We start from the raw sequence: 25181 nt of genomic DNA, 5'->3' as shown, positions 1-25181 counted from the left end.
GACATATATATACCTAAATATGCTAATTGGGCCTGTCAGTGTCCCTTTAAGCTCCTTCTTATGCCCAGAAAGCCTCAGAGACTATGTATGAATTGCTGCAAGATCAACATACAGAGAGAACTGGAATACTTGGAATCTGCATGGCCAAGCATAGGAGACAGCAAGGTAATCTGCTTCTACAGGCATTCAGACTTTGCTGCTGTGGGGGACACCATTAAGACACCCATCACACTTTGTTTTTACTAAATGTGCCTTCAAGACTCATATCTCACAGTGGACATTACAGCCATTATTGTCAGGGTACTGTTGCCAACCATAGAATCTACTAAGAGAGACTTTAGCAAGATAGAGAGGAAAGAGGTCCATAACTCCTATCCTTGCCTAAATCCTTACATCACTATCTGTGATGGTATTGCACAGCATATCGAGGTAAGGAAGGGTGCGCCCTCCTTTTACTGCACGGCCCTATGGAGCAATGGCACACGAATAGCCTCTGTCATTGGCAGTGGCTCTGACTGTCACAATCAATCTCCTCCTCCGCTCCGGCTCCTAGTTGCAAAACCTATGAATGACAAACTTCAAGATATACCGTATATACTCGAGTATAAGACAAGTTTTTTGGCACATATTTTTTGTGCTAAAAAAGCCTCCTCGTCTTATACTCGAGTCTCGATTTGGCCGACCCGAAAATGCCACTGCAGCGAGCGGCCCGGCCGGCGCGTGACTGACGTCACTTAGTAACGCTCCTGCTTCCTGAAGTGGGAGGAGCGTTACTAAGTGATGTCAGTCACGCGCCGGCCAGCCAGCTCCCGCTCGCTGTAGTGCATTCATCGTGACAGTGAGTACAGCCGGACCTGTTATCAATAGGAGAGAGATTGTTTGTTTTACACAGGAGTAACACTTTACACACAAAGGCAGTTATGTGCGCAGTTTAGGACACGAGGGGACACATAGGGCCATGAGGGGGACCAGCATAAGATGCTATATGTCTTATGCTGCCTCCCCCTCATGGCCCTATGTGTCATAGCACATATCCCCTATAACAGCGTCCTCCACAGATCCACCCCATAACAACGTCCTCCACAGATCCACCCCATAACAGTGCCATCCACAGGTCCCCATAAGTGTCCTCCACAGATCCCCCATAACACTGTCCTCCACAGATCCACCCCATAACAGTGCCATCCACAGATCCCCCATAACACTGTCCTCCACAGATCCACCCCATAACAGTGCCATCCACAGGTCCCCATAAGTGTCCTTCACAGATCCCCCATAACACTGTCCTCCACAGATCCCCCACATAACAGCGTCCTCCACAGATCGACCACATGACAGCGTCCTCCACAGATCCCCCACATATGCTGCATTTCCCACCCTAGTCTTATACTCGAGTCAATAATTTTTCCCATTTTTGGGGGGTAAAATTAGGGGCCTCGGCTTATATTCGGTCGGCTTATACTCGAGTATATACGGTATTCTGTATATGTCTGTTTCATTTCAATTTTATGGATACTATGTAGAGATGAGCGAATCGAAGTTGACGAAGTGGATTTGGATCCGAATTTCAGGAAAAATATGAAAACTCTGGGGACGAGTGATCACACACAATGCCATGCATGCAGCCAATCAGCAGCCAGCCAGTCCCTTTGATGTCACAGTCAGCCATCTTGGATTCAGCCATTTTCCAGTGTATTTAGTGCAGGGAGACACGTTAGCAGGCACTAGTGAAAGTGGTAGAAAAGACTTTAAAACTTTTCAGTTCAGGAGAAAGATCATTAGAAGTGTAGGGAAAGGATAGTGAGGAATTATTCCACACTATAAAAGGAGAACAGGGTCCAATAGCAGAGAGTGCAGCCTGGGTAATAGGATTCTATTACACCTTTCTGCACTGACTGGGGATCCAAATTGCCATTATACTGCTGCTTTTAGATTTGCAATAGATGATACCTCTGTCATTCCAGCAAACCTTGCTTGTTATTGGGGTACAAATGTTGTGTAATATAGCCATTAACATGGTGTTTTACTAGGAAATATTTGTATGTCTTATTAGCTGTTGTGCGGTGCAGTTATGTTCTAAAGCATTTTTTGTGGTGTATTAGTGGGGAAAAAAAGGCTTGTTAGCCTTAGTTGGCATGGCCCGGAAGCAGGCCTTGTGCCCTCACCTGTCCTCAACCTGCCTCTGTTCTTTTCTGTTCCCTCAGCCAGACAAGTATTATATGCTGTCGGCTCAGCTTCATTATACAGCGAGGACGAGCTAACTAGAGTACAATCAGCATCTACCAGCCAAGATCTGGAGGAGACATCCGCCACTTCCTCCGGTAGGCTGGCAAGTAGTGATGAGGAAAGTGGCGTGCGAGTTGGTGTTGCGAGCGATCATCAGTGACGTTATCACGATCGGCGTGACTATCACATACGTGACACAGAGGGAGGGAAAGAGGAAGGCCCTGCCCAAGTGAGAGGGAAGGTGGTGACCCCTGACTCACCTTGCGGCTGGCACCTGGCTGCCCTGACGTCCCTAGACGGGTTCCTCACCCGTACGCCGATCACGTGCCTAAAACCCTGGCTTTCCCTAAGATGAGCCCTAGATAGTGAACAGGGCGGTGGGAACACTAGTCCGCACCACTAGCTCTAAAGGAAAACACCAAGGGGAGGACAGACAATACAGACTCAACATATAATCCCAGGTGGGCGACAACAGGAGACAACAAAAAGCCCAACAGGGATCCGGAGGGTAGCACTCTGGAACAACAACCAGGATTCACAGCTCCAGTGGGTCAGTATAGAAGTCCAGGCAGGAAGCTCTATAACTGGCAACTAGAGAAGTGTGAGAGGAGGAGAAGCTACGGATCCCTGAGTGAGACAAAAAGGATTGCAAGGAAAACACAGAAAACAATCACTAAGAAACAACGTGATCTTTAGACATAGAGCGCGCAGCCACCCGCTGCGACTTCCTGACCCCGTATAACGGAGTCAGACTTGGCTCTTGACACCCTCGTGACAGACGTGCAGACAGTACTCGATGATGATGTAGCCATTCGCAATTGGCAGACGGGTGACGAAGGGGTTTAATCCTCATCGGGAGAAGAGGGTGGCAGCTTGCATGGTTCTTGGCCAGACGACGCTGCTTCCACCTCCACGTTCTCAAGCTGTTGGTCCTGCTACAATGTCCGCCTCTGCCTCCTCATCCACCACCATGTCCTCAGCCTCCACTGCAGGGACAATTCACAGTGCTCTTCCAGCATACCATATGTGCAGGGCATGGCACCGTCACTCTGTTCAACACCTAGTTTGCCTGGGCAAACGGAGTCACACAGGGGAGGAACTGCTCTGTGTCATTCATCAAGAAATCGAATCCTGGCTTTCTCCGCGACAACTCAAAATCGAAACCATGGTGACTGACAACAGTAAGAACATGGTGTCGGCACTGCATCAAGGAGGGATGAGCCATGCGCCCTGCATGGCACACATGTTCAATCTGGTTGTCAAGCGGGTCTTGAAATCTTCCACCCATGTGCAAGATATCCTAAAAATGGCCAAGAAATGTACACTGCCAAGCCCACCCTCTTTGAGCTGCAGCGGCAGAACGGCGTCCCCCAACATAGGCTGATATGCAACGTTTCTACCTGTTGGAATTCCACCCTCCATAAGTTGGACGACTGTTCTGCCTCTCCAGTCTAAGCATTACAATGTGATCTCTGAACTTACAGTTCTGCTGAGATGGCAATAACCATAATCTTAGGTGAATCGGCTGACAGTGACTCGATCCAAACGACACCTTGTACATCGTGAAGAAGTTTATTTCAAACTGTGCAGATCATACACCGATGAACAAATGGATAGGTCAAAAAATCATCCTGTGAGCAGCTAACAGAGCAAGTAGCTGAGATGAGGGGTGAAGCCAGAATGAAGAAGAGGGGAGGAGACAAGAGAGAGAGCAGGAGCTAGGGGAAGAGATAAGGGACACACATAATGAAAAGGCAAACCATGCATGTGTAACATGATACTCCCCGTCGATATCTATGATTTCTAATAACATTTATAACAATATTAACCTTGTTCAAGTCCATGAAATATAGATGCTTTCCTACTGGAACACCTGCAACAAGAGAACAACGAACATAAACAAAAAAACATTACTTAATACTTGTAGAAAAACTCTGAAGTGTGGAACGGTAGGAACGAGCTATCCTTGAATTGTGCCATCCTTGTTTACGAAGTGATGAGCGATGTGAATAAGATGTGCAGTAGCTCGTACAGCCGAAGACCACTTAGAAAACCGCTCAAATCGACGAGATTTCAGTTTTACCTTTGCTTCCACAGAGGTGTTAAGTGTAACTGCAATGGTCTTGATCAGAGTCTGGCTGGACAAGTTCAAAGATAGATTCTACAGGCCTTGAGAAGAATTCTTCATTCAAGAGTACTGGTGGGAATATCCATGATATATCCAGAAATGTAGCAGCAGGCACTGCACGACTGCCTAAGTCGGCAGGGTTAAGGTCGGTGGGTACATAGTGCCATTGCTCTGGTGTGGAGAATTTCCTGATGCGTTCCACTCGATTGCCGACATACACATGGAATTGTCTTGTTTGATTATGTATGTATCCTAGCACAATTTTGCTATCTGTGTAAAAGTCAAAGGAATCAATGTCAAGGTCTGTTTCTTGCTCTATAAGCTCAGCAATTTCAACAGCTAACATAGCTGCACAGAGTTCAAGCCTTGGGATGGTATGTGCAGGCTTTGGAGTTAGCTTGGTTTTGCCCATGACGAATCCTACTCCTATTCCACCATTAGAATGTATAACTCGGAGATAAGCTACAGCAGCTATGGCTTCTATGGATGCATCCGAAAAGACATGGATCTCTAGTGTGGTGGCATTCTTCAAGGACGCAGGAGTGTAAGATCGTGGTATCTTGAACTGTTCAAATGCCTGGAGGGACTGCTTCCAGGATTCCCACCATTGTTGTTTCTCCTTGGGTAAAGGGGTATCCCAGTCAGTGTTGTTTGTAGTGAGTTGTCTGAGTAATATCTTACCCTGAATAGTAAAGGGTGCTATGAATCCCAAAGGATCGTAGATACTGTTCACTGCAGACAGTACTCCTCTTTTTGTGAAAGGCTTGTCGCAAGCTGATGTTTGAAATGTGAACGTATCTTGCTTAACATCCCACAGCAATCCTAAGCTGCGTTGTGTGAGGGAAAGGTCAGACTCTGGTTGGAATTCCTTGGCACTGACTGCATGATCATCGGAAGGAAATGCTCCCATTACCTTATTGCTGTTGGAGATGATTTTGTGTAGTCTAAGGTTGGCAGTGGCGAGCATGTTCTGGGTTCTGGTGAGAAGGTCAATGGCCTCTTCTTCCGTAGGTAGGGACTTAAGACCGTCATCCGCGTAGAAGTTCCTTTCCACAAACTGACGTGCATCCGTCCCAAACTCCTGTTCGCCGCCTTGGGCAGTTTTTCTCAGTCCATAAATGGCAACTGCTGGGGAAGGGCTATTGCCGAACACGTGAACTTTCATCCGATAGTCTATGACCTCGTTGTTGACATCATTGTTGCGATACCATCGGAACGTGAGGAAGTTTCTGTTATCTTCACGGACGATGAAACAATGAAACATTTGTTGAATGTCGGCCATAATGGCAATTGGCTCTTGTCTTAAGCGGAGTAGGACTCCCAAGAGGTTGTTGTTCAGATTGGGTCCAGAGAGAAGATTGTCATTGAGAGAAACGCCTTCATAGCGAGTGCTTGAGTCAAAGACCACTCTAATCTGGTCAGGCTTACGAGGATGATAGACACCAAAACACGGTAGGTACCAGCATTCTTCTCCTTGTATAAGAAGGGGTGCAGGTTCAGCATGATCTCACCTTCTGCATAAAGTCGACAAAATGTTTCTTCATCTCCGGTTTCTGGTTCAGGTTGTGCTCTAAAGAAATGAACCGTGAATCTGCGTGTTGTCTATTATTTGGAATTCTCTTCTTTGGAGTGCGGAATGGTAGCGGCGCCAACCAGCTATTAAAATAATCTTGATAGAACTCTTTACTCGTGGTTCTCAAGAATTCCTTGTCTTCCATTGTGGCTGCTAACTCATTGTCTTTTGTGGTTACTTCAAACACTGTTACCAATGTTGTCATCCCGAAAGATAAATGCTTTCCTATCATCGAGTATGATGCGCTCTGGTGTACCTTTGACACACAGTCTTTCTTTCACACTATAGTGATGTTGTTGTCTTGGAAAGCAAGTAGTGCGTCCATTGGGCAGGATATGAGTTTTAAAGGAAGAAACCGAGAGAGGTTTCCTGGCGTTGCTACGACAGACGTTGCCAATAATGACCTAGCCTAGATCCAGACGCTGGGTGTAAGGTGCATCATGTGGGCCGTTGATTTGATGGCGCACCTTGTGCACCCTTAGGATGTCTCTCCCAAGTAGCAACAGGATATCAGCATTCTCATCAAAGGCTGGTATTTAATCAGCTATGTTTTTCAAGTGAGTATGGTGCAAGGCAGCTTCAGGAGTGGGAATCTCATCCTTGTTAGTTGGGATCTGATTGCACTTAATGATAGTAGGTAAGGGTATTTCCAAGTTGCCGTTGAGAGGAGTAACTACAAGGTCACTGGCTCTTCTACCCCAGACTTCTCTAATCCCTGCACAAGTACCTAGGGTATAAGGTAGAGCACTTCCTGTTATGCCTAAGAGATCAAAGAACCTTGTACTTGCGAGAGATCGGATACTCTGGTCATCGAGAATGGTATACAGTCTTACGGCCCTTTCAGGTTTGCCCTTTGCGTATAGGCTAACCAAGCATATCTTAGCGCAGGATTTCCCACAAAGTCCTTCCCCACAGACTTCAGTGCATGTTGAGAACACTGGGGTGGAGGTTGCTGTTTATTCAGCGTGCTCCCTGCCAAGCTTTGCCCTGAGGGGGATGTTGAGAACACTGGGGTGGAGGTTGCTGTTTATTCAGCGTGCTCCCCGCCAAGCTTTGCCCTGAGGGGGATGTCAGTGGATGGAGTAGTGCTGTGTTGGTACAGATGAAGGGCTTGAACGTGGTTGTCACTACCGCATTCTATGCACTTAATGATGGCCTTACAGTCCTTTGCCAGGTGTTCTGTGGAAGCACAGCATCTGAAGCAAACTCCAAATTCCTTTAAAAGTTCCTTGCGTTTCTGTAGAGGTTTCTTTATGAAGCCGATATACTTCTTAAGTGGGTGTGGCTTGTTATGTATGGGACATTGGCGATTCGGATCTTCAAGTTTCTTGTTTTGTCCAGCCTTCGGAAGAACCGTAGCAGGTGCAGGTCGAACATCAGTCCTTTTCACTGACACTGGACCCCTGCGGTCTCTGTGCATTATGCGCGTGTTTGCAAATCCTGGAGAAGGTGGACTAAAAGGGTTACAGTCACCGTAGAAGAAACTTGGGTCATTCTTAGAGTCCGCAATTTCCTTTATGAAGGTACAGAAGTAGGAAAAGGGAGGAAAGGCTACTCCATACCTTTTCTTGTATGTAGATCCTTGACTAACCCATTTTTCTTGGATGCCATATGGTAGCTTAAGGACAATAGGGTTGATGCCACGAGGGGTGTCATGGTAACTAAGACCGGGTAGGTGGGTGTCAGCCTTAGCTAGTTGAAGCTCTAGTAGAAGATTACTAAGTTCTTGAAGCTTTAAATTGTCTTTAGCTGTCATCCTTGGGAAGCCTTGCAACCTTTTTAGTAAGGCATCATCGATGGCCTCAGAGCTGCCAAAGCTATGATCAAGTCTGTCCCAAGCAGCGTTGAGACCTGCAGCAGGATTGGAAATGTAAACGGTTTTAAGTCTCTTGATACAATCAGCTGACAGAGGACCTAGCCACCTGATGAGTAGATCCAATTCTTCTGCAACAGTGATGTCTAATTCGCTGATTGTTGCTTTAACCCCTTAAGGACTTGGCCATTCTTTGCAAATCTGACCAGTGTCACTTTAAGTGCTGATAACTTTAAAACACTTTGACTTACCTAGGCCGTTCTGAGATAGTTTTTTCATCACATATTGCACTTCATGACACTGCTAAAATTGGGTCAAAAAAGGTAATTTTTTTGCATAAAAAAATACCATATTTACCAAAAATTTTGAAAAATTAGCAAATTTCAAAGTTTCAGTTTCTCTACTTCTGTAATACATAGTAATACCCCCAAAAATTGTGATGACTTTACATTCCCCATATGTCTACTTCATGTTTGTAGCATTTTGGGAATGATATTTTAATTTTTGGGGATGTTACAAGGCTTAGATGTCTACAAGTTTAGAAGCAAATTTTGCAATTTTTCAGAAATCTTCAAAATCCCACTTTTTATGGACCAGTTCAAGTTTGAAGTCACTTTGTGAGGCTTACATAATATAAACCACCCAAAAATGACCCCATTCTAGAAACTACACCCCTCAAGGTTTTCAAAACTGTTTTTACAAACTTTGTTAACCCTTTAGGTCTTCCACAAGACTTCATGGCAAATGGACATAAATTTTATGAATTTCGATTTTTTAATTTTTTTTCCAATATAATCAATTTTTTCCTGGAAAAAAAACAAGGGTTAACTACCAAACAAAACTCAAAATGGGTTGCCCTGATTCTGTAGTTTGCAGAAACACCCCATATGTGGTCGTAAACTACTGTTGAAGCCCCCTGTTGCACCCCTAGAATAGAAATTTCAAAAAAGTGACTCCATCTAAGAAAGTACACCCCTTAAGGTATTCAAAACTGGGTTTACAACCTTTGTTAACCCTTTAGGTGTTCCACAAGAGTTAATGGCAGATGGAGAAACAATTTCAAAATTTCTATTTTTTGGAAAATTTTCCAATAGAGTTGAGCGAACACCTGGATGTTCGGGTTCGAGAAGTTCGGCCGAACATCCCGGAAATGTTCGGGTTCGGGATCCGAACCCGATCCGAACTTCGTCCCGAACCCGAACCCCATTGAAGTCAATGGGGACCCGAACTTTTCGGCACTAAAAAGGCTGTAAAACAGCCCAGGAAAGAGCTAGAGGGCTGCAAAAGGCAGCAACATGTAGGTAAATCCCCTGCAAACAAATGTGGATAGGGAAATGAATTAAAATAAAAATTAAATAAATAAAAATTAACCAAAATCAATTGGAGAGAGGTTCCATAGCAGAGAATCTGGCTTCCCGTCACCCACCACTGGAACAGTCCATTCTCAGATATTTAGGCCCCGGCACCCAGGCAGAGGAGAGAGGTCCCGTAACAGAGAATCTGTCTTCATGTCAGCAGAGAATTAGTCTGCATGTCATAGCAGAGAATGAGGCTTCACGTCAGCCACCACTGCAACAGTCCATTGGCATATATTTAGGCCCAGCACCCAGGCAGAGGAGGGAGGTCCCGTAACAGAGAATCTGTCTTCATGTCAGCAGAGAATTAGTCTGCATGTCATAGCAGAGAATTAGGCTTCACGTCAGCCACCACTGCAACAGTCCATTGGCATATATTTAGGCCCAGCACACACACAGGCAGAGGAGAGAGGTCCCGTAACAGAGAATCTGTCTTCATGTCAGCAGAGAATTAGTCTGCATGTCATAGCAGAGAATGAGGCTTCACGTCAGCCACCACTGCAACAGTCCATTGGCATATATTTAGGCCCAGCACACACACAGGCAGAGGAGAGAGGTCCCGTAACAGAGAATCTGGCTTCATGTCAGCAGAGAATCAGTCTGCATGTCATAGCAGAGAATGAGGCTTCACGTCAGCCACCACTGCAACAGTCCATTGGCATATATTTAGGCCCAGCACACACACAGGCAGAGGAGAGAGGTCCCGTAACAGAGGATCTGGCTTCATGTCAGCAGAGAATCAGTCTGCATGTCATAGCAGAGAATCAGGCTTCACGTCAGCCACCACTGCAACAGTCCATTGTCATAAATTTAGGCCCAGCACCCAGGCAGAGGAGAGAGGTCCCGTAACAGAGAATCTGGCTTCATGTCAGCAGAGAATCAGTCTTCATATCATAGCAGAGAATCAGGCTTCACGTCACCCACCACTGTAAGAGTCAATTTTCATAAATTTAGGCCCAGAACCCAGGCAGAGGAGAAAGGTCCCGTAACAGACAATCTGGCTTCATGTCAGCAGAGAATCAGTCTTCATATCATAGCAGAGAATCAGGCTTCACGTCACCCACCACTGTAAGAGTCAATTTTCATAAATTTAGGCCCAGAACCCAGGCAGAGGAGAAAGGTCCCGTAACAGACAATCTGGCTTCATGTCAGCAGAGAATCAGTCTTCATATCATAGCAGAGAATCAGGCTTCACGTCACCCACCACTGTAAGAGTCAATTTTCATAAATTTAGGCCCAGAACCCAGGCAGAGGAGAAAGGTCCCGTAACAGACAATCTGGCTTCATGTCAGCAGAGAATCAGTCTTCATATCATAGCAGAGAATCAGGCTTCACGTCACCCACCACTGTAAGAGTCAATTTTCATAAATTTAGGCCCAGAACCCAGGCAGAGGAGAAAGGTCCCGTAACAGACAATCTGGCTTCATGTCAGCAGAGAATCAGTCTTCATATCATAGCAGAGAATCAGGCTTCACGTCACCCACCACTGTAAGAGTCAATTTTCATAAATTTAGGCCCAGAACCCAGGCAGAGGAGAAAGGTCCCGTAACAGACAATCAGGCTTCACGTCAGCCACCACTGCAACAGTCCATTGTCATAAATTTAGGCCCAGCACCCAGGCAGAGGAGAGAGGTCCCGTAACAGACAATCTGGCTTCATGTCAGCAGAGAATTAGTCTGCATGTCATAGCAGAGAATCAGGCTTCATGTCAGCCACCACTGCAACAGTCCATTGGCATATATTTAGGCCTAGCACACAGGCAGAGGAGAGGTTCATTCAACTTTGGGTAGCATCGCAATATAATGGTAAAATGAAAATAAAAATAGGATTGAATGAGGAAGTGCCCTGGAGTCCAATAATATATGGTTATGGGGAGGTAGTTAATGTCTAATCTGGACAAGGGACGGACAGGTCCTGTTGGATCCATGCCTGGTTCATTTTTATGAACGTCAGCTTGTCCACATTGGCTGTAGACAGGCGGCTGCGTTTGTCTGTAATGACGCCCCCTGCCGTGCTGAATACACGTTCAGACAAAACGCTGGCTGCCGGGCAGGCCAGCACCTCCAAGGCATAAAAGGCTAGCTCTGGCCACGTGGACAATTTAGAGACCCAGAAGTTGAATGGGGCCGAACCATCAGTCAGTACGTGGAGGGGTGTGCACACGTACTGTTCCACCATGTTAGTGAAATGTTGCCTCCTGCTAACACGTTGCGTATCAGGTGGTGGTGCAGTTAGCTGTGGCGTGTTGACAAAAGTTTTCCACATCTCTGCCATGCTAACCCTGCCCTCAGAGGAGCTGGCCGTGACACAGCTGCCTTGGCGACCTCTTGCTCCTCCTCTGCCTTGGCCTTGGGCTTCCACTTGTTCCCCTGTGACATTTGGGAATGCTCTCAGTAGCGCGTCTACCAACGTGCGCTTGTACTCGCGCATCTTCCTATCACGCTCCAGTGCAGGAAGTAAGGTGGGCACATTGTCTTTGTAGCGTGGATCCAGCAGGGTGGCAACCCAGTAGTCCGCACAGGTTAAAATGTGGGCAACTCTGCTGTCGTTGCGCAGGCACTGCAGCATGTAGTCGCTCATGTGTGCCAGGCTGCCCAGGGATAAGGACAAGCTGTCCTCTGTGGGAGGCGTATCGTCATCGTCCTGCCTTTCCCCCCAGCCACGCACCAGTGATGGACCCGAGCTGCGTTGGGTGCCACCCCGCTGTGACCATGCTTCATCCTCATCCTCCTCCACCTCCTCCTCATCCTCGTCCTCCTCGTCCTCCAGTAGTGGGCCCTGGCTGGCCACATTTGTACCTGGCCTCTGCTGTTGCCAAAAACCTCCCTCTGAGTCACTTCGAAGAGACTGGCCTGAAAGTGCTAAAAATGACCCCTCTTCCTCCTCCTCCTCCTCCTCCTCCTCCTGGGCCACCTCCTCTTCCATCATCGCCCTAAGTGTTTTCTCAAGGAGACATAGAAGTGGTATTGTAACGCTGATAACGGTGTCATCGCCACTGGCCATGTTGGTGGAGTACTCGAAACAGCGCAACAGGGCACACAGGTCTCGCATGGAGGCCCAGTCATTGGTGGTGAAGTGGTGCTGTTCTGTAGTGCGACTGACCCGTGCGTGCTGCAGCTGAAACTCCACTATGGCCTGCTGCTGCTCGCACAGTCTGTCCAGCATGTGCAAGGTGGAGTTCCACCTGGTGGGCACGTCGCATATGAGGCGGTGAGCGGGAAGGCCGAAGTTACGCTGTAGCGCAGACAGGCGAGCAGCAGCAGGATGTGAACGCCGGAAGCGCGAACAGACGGCCCGCACTTTATGCAGCAGCTCTGACATGTCGGGGTAGTTGTGAATGAACTTCTGCACCACCAAATTCAGCACATGCGCCAAGCAAGGGATGTGCGTCAAATTGGCTAGTCCCAGAGCTGCAACGAGATTTCGCCCATTATCACACACCACCAGGCCGGGCTTGAGGCTCACCGGCAGCAACCACTCGTCGGTCTGTTGTTCTATACCCCGCCACAACTCCTGTGCGGTGTGGGGCCTGTCCCCCAAACATATGAGTTTCAGAATGGCCTGCTGACGTTTACCCCGGGCTGTGCTGAAGTTGGTGGTGAAGGTGTGTGGCTGACTGGATGAGCAGGTGGAAGAAGAGGAGGAGGAAGCCGAGAAGGAGGAGGTGGCAACAGGAGGCAAAGAATGTTGCCCTGCGATCCTTGGCGGCGGAAGGACGTGCGCCAAACAGCTCTCCGCCTGGGGCCCAGCTGCCACTACATTTACCCAGTGTGCAGTTAGGGAGATATAGCGTCCCTGGCCGTGCTTACTGGTCCACGTATCTGTGGTTAGGTGGACCTTGCCACAGATGGCGTTGCGCAGTGCACACTTGATTTTATCGGATACTTGGTTGTGCAGGGAAGGCACGGCTCTCTTGGAGAAGTAGTGCCGGCTGGGAACAACATACTGTGGGACAGCAAGCGACATGAGCTGTTTGAAGCTGTCTGTGTCCACCAGCCTAAATGACAGCATTTCATAGGCCAGTAGTTTAGAAATGCTGGCATTCAGGGCCAGGGATCGAGGGTGGCTAGGTGGGAATTTACGCTTTCTATCAAATGTTTGTGAGATGGAGAGCTGAACGCTGGCGTGTGACATGGTTGAGACGCTTGGTGACGGAGGTGGTGGTGGTGGTGTTGGTGGTACATCCCCTGTTTGCTGGGCGGCAGGTGCCAACGTTCCTCCAGAGGCGGAGGAAGAGGCCGAGGCGGCAGCAGCAGAATAGGCCGAGGCGGCAGCAGCAGAAGAGGTAGCAGGGGGAGCCTGAGTGACTTCCTTGGTTTTAAGGTGTTTACTCCACTGCAGTTCATGCTTTGCATGCAGGTGCCTGGTCATGCAGGTTGTGCTCAGGTTCAGAACGTTAATGCCTCGCTTCAGGCTCTGATGGCACAGCGTGCAAACCACTCGGGTCTTGTCGTCAGCACATTGTTTGAAGAAGTGCCATGCCAGGGAACTCCTTGAAGCTGCCTTTGGGGTGCTCGGTCCCAGATGGCGGCGGTCAGTAGCAGGCGGAGTCTCTTGGCGGCGGGTGTTCTGCTTTTGCCCACTGCTCCCTCTTTTGCTACGCTGTTGGCTCGGTCTCACCACTGCCTCTTCCTCCGAACTGTGAAAGTCAGTGGCACGACCTTCATTCCATGTGGGGTCTAGGACCTCATCGTCCCCTGCATCGTCTTCCACCCAGTCTTGATCCCTGACCTCCTGTTCAGTCTGCACACTGCAGAAAGACGCAGCAGTTGGCACCTGTGTTTCGTCATCATCAGAGACATGCTGAGGTGGTATTCCCATGTCCTCATCATCAGGAAACATAAGTGGTTGTGCGTCAGTGCATTCTATGTCTTTCACCGCTGGGGAAGGGCTAGGTGGATGCCCTTGGGAAACCCTGCCAGCGGAGTCTTCAAACAGCATAAGAGACTGCTGCATAACTTGAGGCTGAGACAGTTTCCCTGGTATGCATGGGGGTGATGTGACAGACTGATGGGGTTGGTTTTCAGGCGCCATCTGTGCGCTTTCTGCAGAAGACTGGGTGGGAGATAATGTGAACGTGCTGGATCCACTGTCGGCCACCCAATTGACTAATGCCTGTACCTGCTCAGGCCTTACCATCCTTAGAACGGCATTGGGCCCCACCATATATCGCTGTAAATTCTGGCGGCTACTGGGACCTGAGGTAGTTGGTACACTAGGACGTGTGGATGTGGCAGAACGGCCACGTCCTCTCCCAGCACCAGAGGGTCCACTAACACCACCACGACCATGTCCACGTCCGCGTCCCTTACTAGATGTTTTTCTCATTGTTATGGTTCACCACAACAACAAATATATTATTTGGCCCAATGTATTGTATTCAAATTCAGCGGGATATAAATTTGAGGCCTAGTATTTAGGCGCTGGGTGACCGGTATGGATTTAGTGACAGAATTAGACTTGGAAATGCACAGAAGCGTGTGTGTGAAGTTATTCTGAATGACCCTATGTGCACCTTCAATATGATCTACCCTTTTAGGGATAGATTTCAAATAGCTCTGATATAGCAGAAACGACTAAATTATGAAATTGCTAAATTGGGAATTGTATTTCAACCCAGAACAAAAAATGTGCTTTGACGGACACTAAATAACTTTCCCAGCCACAACAGGACAGCGGTAACGAGAGATTTAGCGGGATATAAATTTGAGGACCTAGTATTTAGGCGCTGGGTGACAGGTATGGGTTTAGTGACAGAATTAGATTTGGAAATGCACAGTAGCGGGTGTGTGAAGTTATTCTGAATGACCCTATGTGCACCTTGAATATTATATACCCTTTTAGGGATAGATTTCAAATAGCTCTGATATAGCAGAAACCACTAAATTATGAAATTGCTAAATTGGGAATTGTATTTCAACCCAGAACAAGAAATGTGCTTGAACGGACACTAAATAACTCGCCCAGCTACAGCACTAGGGACAGATTTAGCGGGATATAAATTTGAGGCCTAGTATTTAGGCGCTGGGTGACAGGTATGGGTTTAGTGCCAGAATTAGACTTGGAAATACACAGTAGCGGGTGTGTGTGAAGTTATTCTGAATGACCCAATGTGCACCTTGAATATTATATACCCTTTTAGGGATAGATTTCAAATAGCTCTGATATAGCAGAAACCACTAAATTATGAAATTGCTAAATTGGGAATTGTATTTCAACCCAGAACAAGAAATGTGCTTGAACGGACACTAAATAACTCGCCCAGCTACAGCACTAGGGACAGATTTAGCGGGATATAAATTTGAGGCCTAGTATTTAGGCGCTGGGTGACAGGTATGGGTTTAGTGACAGAATTAGACTTGGAAATACACAGTAGCGGGTGTGTGTGAAGTTATTCTGAATGACCCAATGTGCACCTTGAATATTATATACCCTTTTAGGGATAGATTTCAAATAGCTCTGATATAGCAGAAACCACTAAATTATGAAATTGCTAAATTGGGAATTGTATTTCAACCCAGAACAAGAAATGTGCTTGAACGGACACTAAATAACTCGCCCAGCTACAGCACTAGGGACAGATTTAGCGGGATATAAATTTGAGGCCTAGTATTTAGGCGCTGGGTGACAGGTATGGGTTTAGTGACAGAATTAGACTTGGAAATACACAGTAGCGGGTGTGTGTGAAGTTATTCTGAATGACCCAATGTGCACCTTGAATATTATATACCCTTTTAGGGATAGATTTCAAATAGCTCTGATATAGCAGAAACCACTAAATTATGAAATTGCTAAATTGGGAATTGTATTTCAACCCAGAACAAGAAATGTGCTTGAACGGACACTAAATAACTCGCCCAGCTACAGCACTAGGGACAGATTTAGCGGGATATAAATTTGAGGCCTAGTATTTAGGCGCTGGGTGACAGGTATGGGTTTAGTGCCAGAATTAGACTTGGAAATACACAGTAGCGGGTGTGTGTGAAGCTATTCTGAATGACCCAATGTGCACCTTGAATATTATATACCCTTTTAGGGATAGATTTCAAATAGCTCTGATATAGCAGAAACCACTAAATTATGAAATTGCTAAATTGGGAATTGTATTTCAACCCAGAACAAGAAATGTGCTTGAACGGACACTAAATAACTCGCCCAGCTACAGCACTAGGGACAGATTTAGCGGGATATAAATTTGAGGCCTAGTATTTAGGCGCTGGGTGACAGGTATGGGTTTAGTGACAGAATTAGACTTGGAAATACACAGTAGCGGGTGTGTGTGAAGTTATTCTGAATGACCCAATGTGCACCTTGAATATTATATACCCTTTTAGGGATAGATTTCAAATAGCTCTGATATAGCAGAAACCACTAAATTATGAAATTGCTAAATTGGGAATTGTATTTCAACCCAGAACAAGAAATGTGCTTGAACGGACACTAAATAACTCGCCCAGCTACAGCACTAGGGACAGATTTAGCGGGATATAAATTTGAGGCCTAGTATTTAGGCGCTGGGTGACAGGTATGGGTTTAGTGCCAGAATTAGACTTGGAAATACACAGTAGCGGGTGTGTGTGAAGTTATTCTGAATGACCCAATGTGCACCTTGAATATTATATACCCTTTTAGGGATAGATTTCAAATAGCTCTGATATAGCAGAAACCACTAAATTATGAAATTGCTAAATTGGGAATTGTATTTCAACCCAGAACAAGAAATGTGCTTGAACGGACACTAAATAACTCGCCCAGCTACAGCACTAGGGACAGATTTAGCGGGATATAAATTTGAGGCCTAGTATTTAGGCGCTGGGTGACAGGTATGGGTTTAGTGACAGAATTAGACTTGGAAATACACAGTAGCGGGTGTGTGTGAAGTTATTCTGAATGACCCAATGTGCACCTTGAATATTATATACCCTTTTAGGGATAGATTTCAAATAGCTCTGATATAGCAGAAACCACTAAATTATAAAATTGCTAAATTGGGAATTGTATTTCAACCCAGAACAAGAAATGTGCTTGAACGGACACTAAATAACTCGCCCAGCTACAGCACTAGGGACAGATTTAGCGGGATATAAATTTGAGGCCTAGTATTTAGGCGCTGGGTGACAGGTATGGGTTTAGTGACAGAATTAGACTTGGAAATACACAGTAGCGGGTGTGTGTGAAGTTATTCTGAATGACCCAATGTGCACCTTGAATATTATATACCCTTTTAGGGATAGATTTCAAATAGCTCTGATATAGCAGAAACCACTAAATTATGAAATTGCTAAATTGGGAATTGTATTTCAACCCAGAACAAGAAATGTGCTTGAACGGACACTAAATAACTCGCCCAGCTACAGCACTAGGGACAGATTTAGCGGGATATAAATTTGAGGCCTAGTATTTAGGCGCTGGGTGACAGGTATGGGTTTAGTGACAGAATTAGACTTGGAAATACACAGTAGCGGGTGTGTGTGAAGTTATTCTGAATGACCCAATGTGCACCTTGAATATTATATACCCTTTTAGGGATAGATTTCAAATAGCTCTGATATAGCAGAAACCACTAAATTATGAAATTGCTAAATTGGGAATTGTATTTCAACCCAGAACAAGAAATGTGCTTGAACGGACACTAAATAACTCGCCCAGCTACAGCACTAGGGACAGATTTAGCGGGATATAAATTTGAGGCCTAGTATTTAGGCGCTGGGTGACAGGTATGGGTTTAGTGACAGAATTAGACTTGGAAATACACAGTAGCGGGTGTGTGTGAAGTTATTCTGAATGACCCAATGTGCACCTTGAATATTATATACCCTTTTAGGGATAGATTTCAAATAGCTCTGATATAGCAGAAACCACTAAATTATGAAATTGCTAAATTGGGAATTGTATTTCAACCCAGAACAAGAAATGTGCTTGAACGGACACTAAATAACTCGCCCAGCTACAGCACTAGGGACAGATTTAGCGGGATATAAATTTGAGGCCTAGTATTTAGGCGCTGGGTGACAGGTATGGGTTTAGTGACAGAATTAGACTTGGAAATACACAGTAGCGGGTGTGTGTGAAGTTATTCTGAATGACCCAATGTGCACCTTGAATATTATATACCCTTTTAGGGATAGATTTCAAATAGCTCTGATATAGCAGAAACCACTAAATTATGAAATTGCTAAATTGGGAATTGTATTTCAACCCAGAACAAGAAATGTGCTTGAACGGACACTAAATAACTCGCCCAGCTACAGCACTAGGGACAGATTTAGCGGGATATAAATTTGAGGCCTAGTATTTAGGCGCTGGGTGACAGGTATGGGTTTAGTGACAGAATTAGACTTGGAAATACACAGTAGCGGGTGTGTGTGAAGTTATTCTGAATGACCCAATGTGCACCTTGAATATTATATGCCCTTTTAGGGATAGATTTCAAATAGCTCTGATATAGCAGAAACCACTAAATTATGAAATTGCTAAATTGGGAATTGTATTTCAACCCAGAACAAGAAATGTGCTTGAACGGACACTAAATAACTCGCCCAGCTACAGCACTAGGGACAGATTTAGCGGGATATAAATTTGAGGCCTAGTATTTAGGCGCTGGGTGACAGGTATGGGTTTAGTGCCAGAATTAGACTTGGAAATACACAGTAGCGGGTGTGTGTGAAGTTATTCTGAATGACCCAATGTGCACCTTGAATATTATATACCCTTTTAGGGATAGATTTCAAATAGCTCTGATATAGCAGAAACCACTAAATTATGAAATTGCTAAATTGGGAATTGTATTTCAACCCAGAACAAGAAATGTGCTTGAACGGACACTAAATAACTCGCCCAGCTACAGCACTAGGGACAGATTTAGCGGGATATAAATTTGAGGCCTAGTATTTAGGCGCTGGGTGACAGGTATGGGTTTAGTGACAGAATTAGACTTGGAAATACACAGTAGCGGGTGTGTGTGAAGTTATTCTGAATGACCCAATGTGCACCTTGAATATTATATACCCTTTTAGGGATAGATTTCAAATAGCTCTGATATAGCAGAAACCACTAAATTATGAAATTGCTAAATTGGGAATTGTATTTCAACCCAGAACAAGAAATGTGCTTGAACGGACACTAAATAACTCGCCCAGCTACAGCACTAGGGACAGATTTAGCGGGATATAAATTTGAGGCCTAGTATTTAGGCGCTGGGTGACAGGTATGGGTTTAGTGACAGAATTAGACTTGGAAATACACAGTAGCGGGTGTGTGTGAAGTTATTCTGAATGACCCAATGTGCACCTTGAATATTATATACCCTTTTAGGGATAGATTTCAAATAGCTCTGATATAGCAGAAACCACTAAATTATGAAATTGCTAAATTGGGAATTGTATTTCAACCCAGAACAAGAAATGTGCTTGAACGGACACTAAATAACTCGCCCAGCTACAGCACTAGGGACAGATTTAGCGGGATATAAATTTGAGGCCTAGTATTTAGGCGCTGGGTGACAGGTATGGGTTTAGTGACAGAATTAGACTTGGAAATACACAGTAGCGGGTGTGTGTGAAGTTATTCTGAATGACCCAATGTGCACCTTGAATATTATATACCCTTTTAGGGATAGATTTCAAATAGCTCTGATATAGCAGAAACCACTAAATTATGAAATTGCTAAATTGGGAATTGTATTTCAACCCAGAACAAGAAATGTGCTTGAACGGACACTAAATAACTCGCCCAGCTACAGCACTAGGGACAGATTTAGCGGGATATAAATTTGAGGCCTAGTATTTAGGCGCTGGGTGACAGGTATGGGTTTAGTGACAGAATTAGACTTGGAAATACACAGTAGCGGGTGTGTGTGAAGTTATTCTGAATGACCCAATGTGCACCTTGAATATTATATACCCTTTTAGGGATAGATTTCAAATAGCTCTGATATAGCAGAAACCACTAAATTATGAAATTGCTAAATTGGGAATTGTATTTCAACCCAGAACAAGAAATGTGCTTGAACGGACACTAAATAACTCGCCCAGCTACAGCACTAGGGACAGATTTAGCTGGATATAAATTTGAGGCCTAGTATTTAGGCGCTGGGTGACCGGTATGGATTTAGTGACAGAATTAGACTGGGATATGGCCAAAAAATAAACAGACTATTGCTGGTTAAATGCACTTGGTGTGACAGCTTCACCCTGATGTAGGCTTTAGCCAAAAAACAACCACACCATTGAGGGTTAAATGCACTTGGTGACAGGCGCAGCTTGCCCCTGATTTAGTATATGGCCAAAAAATGAACAGACTATTGCTGGTTAAATGCACTTGGTGTGACAGCTTCACCCTGATGTAGGCTTTAGCCTAAAAAACAACCACACCATTGAGGGTTAAATGCACTTGGTGACAGGCGCAGCTTGCCCCTGATTTAGTATATGGCCAAAAAATGAACAGACTATTGCTGGTTAAATGCACTTGGTGTGACAGCTTCACCCTGATGTAGGCTTTAGCCAAAAAACAACCACACCATTGAGGGTTAAATGCACTTGGTGACAGGCGCAGCTTGCCCCTGATTTTGTATATGGCCAAAAAATGAACAGACTATTGCTGGTTAAATGCACTTGGTGTGACAGCTTCACCCTGATGTAGGCTTTAGCCAAAAAACAACCACACCATTGAGGGTTAAATGCACTTGGTCGCAGCTTGTGCTGGCGCACCACAAGACACAAAATGGCCGCCGATCACCCCAGAAAAATGTGACTGACAAACGGTCTGTGCAGCCTAAAAACAGTGAGCAATTGAGGATCAGCAGCTCAATGATCCACAGCTGCAGATCGATCAGTTAATCAAGTCCTTTGGAGGAGTTAATCTGCCTAATCTCGCCCTACTGTCGCAGCCGCAACCTCTCCCTACGCTAATCAGAGCAGAGTGACGGGCGGCGCTATGTGACTCCAGCTTAAATAGAGGCTGGGTCACATGGTGCTCTGGCCAATCACAGCCATGCCAATAGTAGGCATGGCTGTGATGGCCTCTTGGGGCAAGTAGTATGACGCTTGTTGATTGGCTGCTTTGCAGCCTTTCAAAAAGCGCCAAGAAAGCGTCACAAAAGCGCGAAGAAAGCGACGAACACCGAACCCGAACCCGGACTTTTACGAAAATGTCCGGGTTCGGGTCCGTGTCACGGACACCCCAAAATTCGGTACGAACCCGAACTATACAGTTCGAGTTCGCTCATCCCTATTTTCCAATATAATAAATTTTTTCCAGGAGTAAAACAAGGGTAAACTGCCAAACAAAACTCAATATGGGTTGCCCTGATTCTGTAGTTTGCAAAAACACCCCATAAGTGGTCGTAAACTACTGTTTGGCCAAACGCGAGTACATAGAAGGAGGGGAATACCATATGGGTTTTGGAAGGCAGATTTTGCAGGACTGGTTTTGTTTATACCATGTCCTATTTGAAGCCCCCTGTTGCACCCCTAGAATAGAAATTTCAAAAAAGTGACTCCATCTAAGAAAGTACACCCCTCAAGGTATTCAAAACTGGGTTTACAAACTTTGTTAACCCTTTAGGTGTTCCACAAGAGTTAATGGCAGATGGAGAAACAGTTTTGAAATTTCTATTTTTTGGAAAAATTTTCAATTTTAACCCTTACTTTATTACTGGAAAAAATGGGTTAACAGCCAAACAAAACTCAAAATGGGTTGCCCTGATTCTGTAGTTTGCAGAAACACCCCATATGTGGTCGTAAACTACTATTTGGCTAAACGGCAGGACATAGAAGAAGGGGAACGTCATATGGTTTTTGGAAGACAGATTTTGCTGGACTGGTTTATTTACACCATGTACCCTTTCAAGCCCCCTGATGCATCCCTAGAGTAGAAACTCCATAAAAGTGACCCCATCTAGGAAACTACGGGATAAGGTGGTTGTTGTTTTGGGACTATTTTAGGGGTAAATATAATTTTTGGTTGCTCAATATTGCTCTTTTTTGAGGCAAGGTAACAAAAAATTTAAATTCTAAAATTGTTTCTACATTCGCTATTTAGTTTTGTGGAACACCTAAAGGGTTAACATAGTTTGTAAAGTAACTTTTGAATACCTTGAGGGGTGTAGTTTCTTAGATGGGGTCACTTTTTGGGAGTTTCTAGTCTAGGCTACATCAGGGGAGGGGCTTCTAATGGGACATGGTGTAAAAAAAAAAAACTATCCATCAAAATCTGCCTTCCAGAAACCGTATGGAGTTCCCTTCATTCTATGCCCTGTCGTGCGGCTATATAGCCATTTACGACCACATATGGGGTGTTTCTGCAAACTACAGAATCGGGGCAATAAATATTTAGTTTTGTTTGGCTGTTAACCCTTGCTTTACTACCGGAAAAAAGGATTCAAATGGAAATTTTGCATTTTGTGTTTTGGCACCATTTTTATTTTATATTTTTAACACTGTTTATCCGAAGGGTTTGGTCAAAAGTTATTTTTATAGCGACGACTTTTACGCACACGACGATGCCCAATATGTATGGCTCTCAGACTTTGGAGATACTAAGCAGGCATCCTAAAACTGCGGCCCTCCAGATGTAAAACTCCAATTCCCACCATGCCCTGCTGATGGCTGTAGGTTGTCTGGGCATGCTGGGAGTTATAGTTTTACAACATCTGGAGGGCCGCAGTTTGAGAATGCCTGCACTGAAACTAATATTTTTTTGGGGGAAAAAAAAATTGTTTCCGTGTCTCCAAAGTCTGAGAGCCATAGTTTTTTATGTTCTCTAGTGGACTGTTGGGGATAATAAAAATGTTGTACTCCATGGAAGTGTGATACTCCCTGAAGCAATCAATAACGCAGAGGCCTGGATGATTGGGGCACGTGTCGCACTGAGTGGTGGTGTCCTTCCGTATCCCCCTCCTGTGACACACTCTGCACTTTTTGGGGGTTCGTCCCTTCTTTCCAGTATGGGGGACCACACCTGGAAAGTGTTGGCCAGGGACGATCCGGGCGCCTCCATTTCCCGAGGTACTCCGGCCTGCTCTTTCCTGGTCCGAAAAGATCAGGGCCTTGAGGACTGCCTCATAGAACTGGAGGAATGTCCCTGTGCTGCCAGCGCTTCGGGATAGTACAAAAGAGTTGTACATGGCAACCTGTACCAAGTAGACTGCAACTTTTTTGTACCATGGCCGGGTTTTGCGCATGGCGTTATATGGCTTGAGGACTTGATCAGAGAGATCAACTCCTCCCATATACCAATTGTAGTCGACGATACAATCGGGCTTGAGGACCGTTGCCGCGGTACCTCGCACAGAGACGGGGGAGGTGCTGTTACCGTGGATTGTGGACAGCATAAGGACATCCCTCTTGTCCTTATACCTGACCAGCAACAGGTTTCCACTGGTAAGGGCACGGGTCTCACCCCTGGGGATAGGTACCTGGAGGGGGTAGGCGGGGAGGCCTCGTTGATTTTTCTGCACGGCCCCACAAGCGAACGTGGATCTGGCGACAAGGGACCTGAACAAGGGAATGCTGGTATAAAAGTTATCCACGTACAAGTGGTAACCGTTATCCAGCAGTGGGTACATAAGGTCCCACATGAGTTTCCCGCTAACACCCAGTGTGGGGGGACATTCTGGGGGTTGAATACGGGAATCTCGCCCCTTGTACACGCTAAATTTGTAAGTGTACCCTGAGGTACTCTCACAAATTTTGTATAGCTTCACGCCATACCTCGCCCGCTTTGTGGGAATATATTGGCGGAAACTGAGTCTCCCCTTGAACACAACAAGAGACTCATCAACCGCGACCTCCCTTCCAGGTACGTAGGCCTCCATGAATTTGGCCCCAAAGTGATCGATGACCGGCCATATCTTATACAGACGGTCATACGCAGGATCACCTCGGGGGGGACATGCTGCATTATCGGAATAATGCAGACATTCCCGGATGGTCTCAAACTGGGGACGTGTCATGACCATACTGTACAGTGGGGTCTGGTATAGGACGTCCCCACTCCAGTATTGCCTGATACTGTGTTTTTGGACTAGACCCATATGCAGCACGAGGCCCCAAAATGTCCTCATCTCGGCTGCACTGACCGGCGTCCAGCTACCGGGTCTAGCCAAAAATGAGCCCGGGTTTTGAGCGACGAACTGTTGGGCGTACAGATTCGTCTGCTCCACCATCAGATTCATCAGTGGTTTACTGAAAAAAAAAATGTCAATTTCAGTAAACCCCACTGTGGGAATCTGGATTCCAGGATTGCTCAAAGTCCACTGGGGGACACCAACTAAGTTCATCGGCAGGGGGCTCCGGTGGGCTGGTGGTGGGGGCAAGTGGCAGGGGGGGGTCTGAAAGATGGAACACAGAAAGTTTTAGATAAAATTTTCTTCTTTTTTTTCCCTAACTTTTCCCTTCTTTCCCTGCCTAACGGTGCCTCTCCCTCACTGACCCTAACCTACCTGGATGGCGATGGGTGAAGGAGGGTGATGTATGGCGATTAGGGGGATGCAGGAGCTGGTGCTGGACGGTGCTGCCGGGTGCTCGTGCAGAACAGGAAGAGGAGGGGAGAGAGGAGCGCAGGAAGTTTGAAACTCGCGCCTCTCTCCCCTGCACTAATCGGCACCAGGGCCAGCACCGCCTCTTCAAATGCACGGACTGCGATTGGTGGTGTGTAATAACGCCACCGATCAGTCTTTTTCCGGGTTCATCGGGTCACCGGAGGCCCGAATGGACTGGAAACGCAGAAAACCGCAGGTCTGAATTGACCTGCGGTTTTCTGCGATCGACGATACGGGGGGGTCAAATGACCCCCCCCTGCGTTGTTACAGGATGGCGGCTGAATGATTTCAGCCGGCATCCCTTTCCGATTAACCCCCGCGGCGCCGGAATCCCGATTTAAAGTTAGGATGTACCGGTACGCCCTGAGTCCTTAAGGACTCGGGAAATAGGGTGAATTTCCAGCCTCGGTGATTTTCAGGTTTGCCATCAAACATGGTGAGGCCCATCCTAGTGAGTTCTCTGCGAAGGATGTACTTGGCAAACTGCGACATGTCTGTGTTTTCAGACTTTGGGTATACAATTGCAGGCGGAACAAAGTTAGTTG

The 25181-nt window shown here is 46.0% G+C and overlaps 1 protein-coding gene across 4 annotated transcripts in view; it reads left to right on the top strand.

The window, feature by feature from the left end:
• The window catches only part of LOC122930368 (ankyrin repeat and SOCS box protein 9-like), a 74126-nt gene that overhangs the window by 26815 nt on the left and 22130 nt on the right, over positions 1–25181 (top strand). Inside the window, exon 1 of one of the 4 annotated variants that reach the window (XM_044283716.1) lies at positions 24–165. The exons of the other annotated variants lie outside the window; for them this stretch is intronic. Coding sequence (XP_044139651.1) covers positions 61–165 — 105 coding nt within the window. The 5' untranslated portion in view covers positions 24–60. Of the gene's footprint in view, positions 1–23; positions 166–25181 lie in introns of those variants that run through there. 4 annotated transcript variants of the gene reach the window in all.

This window comes from Bufo gargarizans, chromosome 3 (genome assembly GCF_014858855.1).
Source record: "Bufo gargarizans isolate SCDJY-AF-19 chromosome 3, ASM1485885v1, whole genome shotgun sequence".
Taxonomy (NCBI): domain Eukaryota; kingdom Metazoa; phylum Chordata; class Amphibia; order Anura; family Bufonidae; genus Bufo; species Bufo gargarizans.
Note: the sequence above shows the minus strand (reverse complement) of the source record. Positions and strands in the feature narration are given on the sequence as shown.